At 34.8% G+C, this 8,154-nt stretch overlaps 1 protein-coding gene across 2 annotated transcripts; it reads right to left on the bottom strand.

Annotated features, from left to right (window-relative positions):
* Positions 1-5: 5 nt before the first annotated feature.
* Positions 6-6,173, bottom strand: LOC130811178 (protein NLP4-like). 2 transcript variants are annotated; one of them, XM_057677370.1, is made up of 6 exons: positions 5,574-6,173; positions 3,773-4,826; positions 3,122-3,172; positions 2,082-3,033; positions 1,196-1,567; positions 6-1,045 (listed from the first exon to the last, which is right to left on the bottom strand). In XM_057677370.1, the coding sequence occupies exons 2-6, from the start codon at positions 4,643-4,645 to the stop codon at positions 540-542; spliced, it is 2,754 nt and encodes a 917-aa protein (XP_057533353.1). In that variant the 5' UTR covers positions 4,646-4,826; positions 5,574-6,173; the 3' UTR covers positions 6-539. The 2 variants fall into 2 exon arrangements, with proteins under 2 accessions (XP_057533353.1, XP_057533354.1); XM_057677371.1 differs by lacking the exon at positions 5,574-6,173 and adding an exon at positions 4,955-5,470.
* Positions 6,174-8,154: the final 1,981 nt, after the last annotated feature.

Here is an 8,154-nt window from a genome sequence, read left to right as displayed (position 1 = left end):
AATAGTTGATCAACATGTAAGCTTACTAAGATGCATGTATAGTCATTCTTTTAAGAACTGCAAACATTACTTTACATTCTTAAGAAAGCATATGATACAGTCTTAGTTTGAATTAAAAAAAATCAAGAGGAAAAACTAAGAAAAACATATGGTACAATTTGCTGAGAACATATCAAGGTTCATTGCCTTAATAAAAACATGCAGGCAAAGATACTATAAAAATCATAACCAAAGACCTTTATACCTCCATAAGCTTCAATTTTTTATATTCTTTGAAGGTTGAAGGTGTCTTACATTTATAAACTACATAAATCCAGTGAAATGCTACAATTTCAACAATATTATGATTTGGTTGTACTCCTACTCGCGATCCCTTCCAACAGCTACCCGAGAACGAAAATTCTCATAGGTTATGCTCCTTTCTTCACCTATCGTGCCTCTTACTCGATTATTCTTGCTTCCCTTCACTATATGAAGCTACCAATGCCTTGAAACACGAAGATTTCGATCCTACATTGAGCTCGTACATACATCGGTTGTCACAAGTGGCCATTACTTGCAACCGAACTTCTTGAATGACTATGAGAAACTTGAAGAGAGAGCTTGATTGTTTGCCGTTGAGATGATCGACATATATCGATACATTCCTCTAAATCAGCATCACATGTAAGCAAAACCCATTCGGAATCATCATCTAAGTATTTCAATTGGTAACCACTCATATCACCTATATGGAATCTATTAACTACTTCTTGCACTAAATCATTGAATCTCCAACTCCTAAGCATGCGAAGTCTGATCTTTTCCTCTCCGTATGCGACTTTCACTCTCCAAGAATCGCTTGTTTGAACGACCATGCCATTGCATTTCGGAAGGGGCGGACGAATATCAGCACTATTATGATGATCAACTAAAGATATTTGGCTCTGAGACCTCATAATGATATTTTTCGCTCCATGACTCGAATTTTGGAGCTCGGCCTCACTTCTTGCTCGTTTTAAGACACATACATGAGATGTTATGCCCCCTTGAGGATCCTCTGTACCTGCGAAATGTATTCATCGAGGATTTAACATTAAAGTTATTGTGGATACTTCCTACGCTTTTCAAAGTGTAATGTTTCTCTTAAAAAGCTCTCGAAGTCTCAAATAATCGGGAAAAGGGTGCATTTGAGAGTAAATATGAGACTGGTTACCTGAACCATTCCATATAGAAGGTTGCTGCTGGGTACCAGAAGAGCAACACTGACTAGAGCTAGAACACGGGCTGCAAGATGATGATGGAGATTTTGATGTAGCAGTACCCTCAAGCTCCTTGTTTGTTTGTTGAGGAGGATCATCTTCTTGCTTTGCAGTTGAAAAGGGGCTAGTATTTGAGAAATTGGGGGAGGCCAAATCGGGGAAATTCGAATAGAATGAACCGATTTGAAAAGCACCAGAAGCACCTTGAACCGAGTCAATCACAACCTGAAGCTTCTGTAAGGAGTGTCCAACTTTCTTTATTTTTCGAGAAGGCCATCGTTTGATTCCGTGTTGCCTGCATATTCTTTTCAACGTTGTAGGGCAGACTGCAACACAGTGAGCGTAAGGTCAGATTACATTTATGTGAACTCTTTGTAAACAATGTATAATTGGTATTTTAATTACCCAATATTCCTGCTCATAAACCCCTAAGATTAGGGTCTGGGGAGGGTTGGTCGATTGGATGAAGGCATACTATACCTTTATCAAAAAAGATTAGGAGGTTGAGACCCATGAGACCCTTAGCATAATCATTCATTGTTTTTATTTACCCCAACAAGATAAGTCGTAACAATTTAAATTCACGACCTATATGAAAAGACACTCTTAACCTTTCTTCTTCTTACAATCATCATCATCATCTTACCCGGTGTCTCCCGCTCATAGAAACTATGATCAAGGTCTAGGGGGAAGGAAGGCAGCATTTCATACCCGTAAAGGAGAGTGCGACCAAAGAGTCCCTCGGCTCGGGACTTTATCCTTTTTACAATATCATAATAATAATCTTATACAAACCAGTAGTTTCGGATATTTAGATTAATGGTTTGAAAAACAACTCACCACCAATGCTCCTTGCAGCATCCTTGAGGCTGCCAGCAAAATGCTGTCGAAGAACATCCAATGTGATAGTTTTCTCTGCCTTGGCTCGTTTTTTCTCCCCTGATTTTCCAGAAGTTGATAAACTTCCATCGCCAAATGCAGAGTAATCCATACTACTGCACCCTGGACTTCCCTTCAGATTCGAGTATTGTTGATGCTGACTCGAGAGTTTCCCAGCCAACACGTCCCTTGGTTGATGTTCTTGAAGCATCGGGATGATGGAATTTCTCTCTCGCTCAATAACAGCCGTCCCACATGACTCTTCCTGAGAAGAACCAGACACTGTATTTTCCACCTTTAACAGTTTTTTCCTTGGTGAATCGTCTGAAATCACCGTCACTTTGTTATTCGGTGTTGAAGTTTCCTGCACCATCTCCTTATCAAAAACGACCCTTAAGCTCCTACAAACTCGTTGTATAATGATTGAAAGTGAAGTAAGCATTTTCTTCTGCTCTTCAGGATCCCTACAGTCTGCAGGCAAGAAGAATTCTAATACAAAGTCGGCATTTCCAGTGTAGATACACCTAAGACGTATAGCAACCGCAGCACACAGCCCAAACATTCTCGCGTGGTGTGAGAGAGGATACTCCGTCTTGGAAAATCTTGTTATATCTTCCGAGAAGCATGGTTGATTTGTCATGAACGCCTTTCCGGCCACACCTTGGCCTTTGAATAAATGGTGCTCCGAGCAAGCCTCGTGGAAGTCTTGCATACAAGGATTTGCAACAAAGCAAGCTGAATCAACGGTTGACACACAATTTGAAAGGTTCTCGTCAGAGTGACGGCACCCCTCTTTGCCTTGTTGGATGCACGATACCCAAGTCTGAGCTAGGGGCAATCCATGACTGTTACATGCAGTTTTGATCACCTCTTGGATCTCTGGTAAGGCAACTTGGTACGAACTGCAAACCTCCTGTTTGAAACAAATTTCTGTCGTTAAAAATCGACAACAGGAAATCAACTGACTCCATGATTGAAGTATTGACACGCTTTATAGTTACCTTAGATTTCTGAGGACCTGGAATTTCCGAACAACTTCGAAGATCAACAGCCTGAAGTGACGGGATAACTCATTAATATCATGTCTGGACACGTAAAAACAATGGGATTTGATGACAGTACATGACAGTTCGGACATTTGAGATTAGGATTACAAATAAAAGATTTTAATTGATAAACTTCATCATCATAAGTGTATATATGAAAGTCATTAAACAATCAAATATAACAATGCCAGAGCCTTAATTCCAAAAGATTAGAGTCAGGCAAACATTTTGTTATTGTATTTTCTATAGGCCATTTTTTCATATATCCCGCTCATAGACGCTATGATCAGGGCCAGGGGCGGGTTGGATGATGGCAGTCGGCAGACCTTACCCTTATCAAAGAAAATAACCCGTGGCTTGAAGTATCTAAACAACATCAACTTACTATAAAATCTCATTTAAGAACATAAACTGTTCAATTAAGAGAATATGAAATAGTGTAGGATATTCAAATCAAACTTTTCAAAACCTTTTATATTCACATACATCCACTATGGAATACTAGTTGCAATACTTAAAGGGTACAAACAAATCTTAATCACAACACAGGAAATGGAAGATTCTAATGAAAATCAATAAAATGATGCTAGAGAAGAGACATCAAACCTCTAGAGCTCGACAAACACTTTCGAGTTCAGGTCGATAATTGATCTTCTGTGTAGTCATAACAACCTCAAGAACACCCAAGCAGCTCCTACTCCCTTGCTCAAACATCGGCAGAGCAAGGGTCCCACGCACATCGCACTGTTGAGCATAAGGAACTCTTGGGTACTCATCAACCCTGAAAAACCGAACATCAGGAGTCCACTCGGGTACCTTCCCTAAAAAAACCCGACCAGGCAATCCGACTGACACACCCGAGTCTTCCTCTGCAGCAAACTCATAACTAGTAGAAATATTCCTATAACTAGCAAGTTGTTGGCTGCTAGAATTCACCGAGAAAGGTTGATCCACAGTAGTCAAAATTTTAGTACCTCCCCTATTAACTGGCACCCATATTTGAACAAGCAAATCCTTCCCGTTTGCTGACTCTTGTATGAACCTTAGAGCCTTAATCAACCTCTCCATTACAGTAGCTGCTGTAGTATTCACCTTAGGTTTGATCCACAAAAGTTTATTAAGCTCAGAACCTTCAAATTGACTTGTATCATTACCCATAGTAACCGAATTCGGGCTATTAGATATGCTAACTAGAGCTGAATTATCAGCCAAATCTGAAGTTTCCCTCACTTGTTGAGTATTTCTCTGTGATGGGTTTGTGCTCGATTTTTCGTTTGCTACCTCTAACATCGGCCATAGGTACGAAGAATCGGAAAAAGCACCAGGAGTATTAGAAGGGTTTTGGTGAAAGAAATTAAACCCATCTACTGCTTCTAACCAACACCCTTCCAGTAAGAGCTCATCCATGTAATCAAGCTCCATCGAAGAATCTAATGGAGCTCCAAGAGCAATATTTGAGTGAAAAACAGCATCATCCATTTATTAGGAAAAAAACTCCCACCTCACTTGCAAGATCCAAGAAACTTCACACACAATATATACTCCCACTAACTCAAATCACAAGATGATGTTCTTATTCTTTCTCACAATAGAATCAATTAAGATATAATAGCATCATGGAGAGAATAAGCATTTCCAAGATTTTGTAATCCTTGCCTACCTAGAATCAAGATTTGTCCAAAAGAAAAATAAAATCATTACCATTTCAAGGAATTTTACAAAAAAGAACCAAACAAAATTGAATAAAAGGAATCATATACTATTGAGAAATATCCTTAGGTACTTAACCACTTAGAGGAGAATCAATTCATTCATTGAAGATTGGTCACAACTATTATCTTTTTGAAAAGCTTTTGCATCTCAGTCAAACAAGCTGATGACATAAGCTAAACTTACAACTTTAACAACAACAATGTCAAAGCATTTTGAGATTAGAGTCTGACTACATGAACCAATAGATCAATCCGTGTTCATCCAAATAAATTCTTCTTCTACAAACACCCATCTAATTCACAAAGAATAAAAACCCCACCAAATCTAAGAATCCCTGAAAAATGTCCAACTAATTGGACCAACCAAAAGGGTGAAAAAAAAGATGGCAAAAGAATCTGAATTTCTAAATAAGAACCAGAAAAATTAACCCCCCCTCCCTTTTTTTTTTTGTAGAATCTCACAAAGGTGGGCTAGCAAGAACTCTTTCGTACTTGACTTAAATGTTAAGTTTAGACATCAAAAAAGATTCAAACTTTGTAAGAATCATTGAACTACAAATTAATCCAACTTGGGTATTTTAAGAAACCAAATTTGACCCCCCACCAACTCCCCCCCCCCCCCCCCCCCCCCCCCAAATTTAAAGTTGTTGGGTAATTAACAAAAAGTTTCTAAATTTAGGAAGGAAAATATATACCTGTAAACAGAAATTCTTAAAAGTCCTTAAAAATGTGAACTTTTTCTTTTTTTTGTGGATGTAGCATCAAAATAAACTCCTAGAATTTGTCAGAAATGCTTATGACAACCAACAAACAATTCCCAATAATAATTTCAACCCAAAAATACTTTTTAGAAAAGACCCTTCTTTTTCTTCTTCTTAATTCCCTTTTTTAATTGAAAAAAAGAGTAAAAATGTCCAAATTTTGCAACTTTTTGAAATGTCTTTTTTCTCAAAAACTCTCTAATAAGGTGTGTTTGTGTGTTTGTGTGTTTGGTATCAAAGAAGGATCAGACGGAAATGATTCCAAAGTATGGTTGGTTTGAGAGGGTGAAGATTCTGATTTCTGAGCTTGTTCACAACAGAAAGAGTGGGACCACCAAGGCTACCTTCTGTCCACTTGTTCTTGGGATTCACGCTGTAAAGTCAACCAAAAAACAAAAGATGGGGAAAGTGAGTTATGTGGTGTTATACTCTTATGGTGTACAATACATGTAATTTGTAAAGACTACTACTTGTGATTTGTGAATATATGAATGAATGAATGAAATTGAGAAAGAGCAAAGGAGAATGACGTTTAGTTGGACCAACAACACTTTAATTTTATTCTCTAATCAAATATTTATATAATGATTAATGGGTAATGGGGGTTATAGAATATTTAGAATTTGTATTTTGCTTTTAGAGGTTTTCAACCATGGCTGACGTTTGCCTTAGTGCTAAAACTTTTTTGAGAAATCTATGTGTGATTTTATGGTTAGTTTTTCATTATTGTTGTTGTATTTTTGAGTTTGATACACTTGAAGCAATCGTTATTTCTGATTTGCAGTTAAAATATAAGATAAAAATAAGTAAAGAAAGTAATATTTTCACCATTCAATAATGTTTGCAATGTTTGATTTTTTACGCATTCTAATACACTAATTCAATTATTAATATTAATATACATTAAGATGAATCAAACAATATTCCATTTGACTGTGTTTTAATTTATTGTTTAAAAACTAATCACAAATCAAGAGTGATGAATGAACATTAAAATATTTCTAGTGCTGCAATTAATTTAAAACGAAGGATGTATACGGATGAGAATTTAGGTGATAACGAGTTTTTAAATGAAAGTAAAAGAAAGATTATGATACTATATTACTATGTCAAAATGAAAAGTGCGCTCAACTCAAAGGGACCAAAAGAGCATTAGCTAGTTTATATATGCTTAATTGTAATTAGTGTTTTGATTGATTGATTTAATTAATCTTATATATGGGTTTGATAAAACAATTTTTCGCAAATAGGAAGTAGCTATCAAAATGAAAATAAAGCTTTTGATATCAATTTTTGCCAAGAGTCTTTATAATAGCAGCGTTTCAAGCTTTATAAGATTTAATAACTTAAATGGCAGTATAAGCCAATTTATATGCTACAGGCCTACAGCTAATAACTAACAAATAAAAGCCCCCAATTACTTTAAATATTTTTTTTAAAACAAAAAATGGTAAATCATTTTTAATTCTATAAATATACAAGTTTGAAAATAAATCCTCAACATCGTCAAAATAAATTCACATTGACTTTAGTGTTGACTTTTTAATTTAACGAAGAGCTAATAATGATTCATTTATTAAAATCACTATTGTATTTTTCTTTAATAAAAAAAGTTTAATTCTTTGAAAAAATCATTTGAAAAATATATCACTCAAAATCTTTATCTATATTTATAATTTAACTGAATTAATTTTTTGTAAGTTCATTGATATATATATTTTTCTAATTCAACCACTTCTTGAATTAACAATGGCATCAATAAAACTAAAATATGTATACGTACATTCGTACAAAACCAATAAAGAAAATCAGAATAAAATTTACAAAAGGGCGTACGTCAGCATATAATTGAACCATACTAAAATAATACTCTCTTTATCCAATTAAATTTTTCGGATATGTATTGAGAAAATGAAAAAAGTAAAATAAATATTGTAGAATAATAAGTGAAATGTGTTGATTTGAAATAAAGAACATTATAAATTAGAATAAAGAGATAAAAATTAATAAAATTACTGAAAAGAAAAATATGACAAATTTCGTAACTGACAGAAATATAGTCATATTAATCATAACAATAAGATTAAAGAATAAGAATATTTAATTATTTATAGATGAGTATCTGACAATAACTAATGAAGAACAAATATTAATATAATTAAAGATTAAATTAAGAAATTGGGATGAAAAGGAATCATGGAGGTGGCCCAAATGTGCTTGCAAATTGCAATAAAAAGACGAATTAAGGTTAGTGGGGTGTGACCATTCCATTTTCCCTTTTCTCTTGGTTAAGATGCTCTGCCTTTGTATGTCTCTATTTTTTATTATTTTATTAATTATTTAATCAACTTTACTGATTAACTTGTTTATTTAATTAAGTGCTCTCTAATTACTAAGATTAATCACTCTTCACGCGCGGTTTTATTAAATCTAACGTGGATTGATGTAACTTACAAATCTTTTTAGTAGTTTTTCTTAAAGTATAATATAATTTTATTTGTTTTGTTTCTTTAAG

This window comes from Amaranthus tricolor, chromosome 4 (genome assembly GCF_026212465.1).
Source record: "Amaranthus tricolor cultivar Red isolate AtriRed21 chromosome 4, ASM2621246v1, whole genome shotgun sequence".
NCBI lineage: Eukaryota > Viridiplantae > Streptophyta > Magnoliopsida > Caryophyllales > Amaranthaceae > Amaranthus > Amaranthus tricolor.
This window is presented reverse-complemented; position numbering and strand designations above follow the sequence as displayed.

Excerpts from the sequence above, each read along its gene's own strand:
- LOC130811178 (XM_057677370.1), bottom strand. The coding sequence starts at position 4,645 with ATGGATGATGCTGTTTTTCACTCAAATATTGCTCTTGGAGCTCCATTA. Across the intron at positions 1,568-2,081 it reads TGCTGCAAGGAGCATTGGTG|TCTGCCCTACAACGTTGAAA; the intron begins GTGAGTTGTTTT and ends ACTGTGTTGCAG. Across the intron at positions 1,046-1,195 it reads TTCTATATGGAATGGTTCAG|GTACAGAGGATCCTCAAGGG; the intron begins GTAACCAGTCTC and ends TACATTTCGCAG.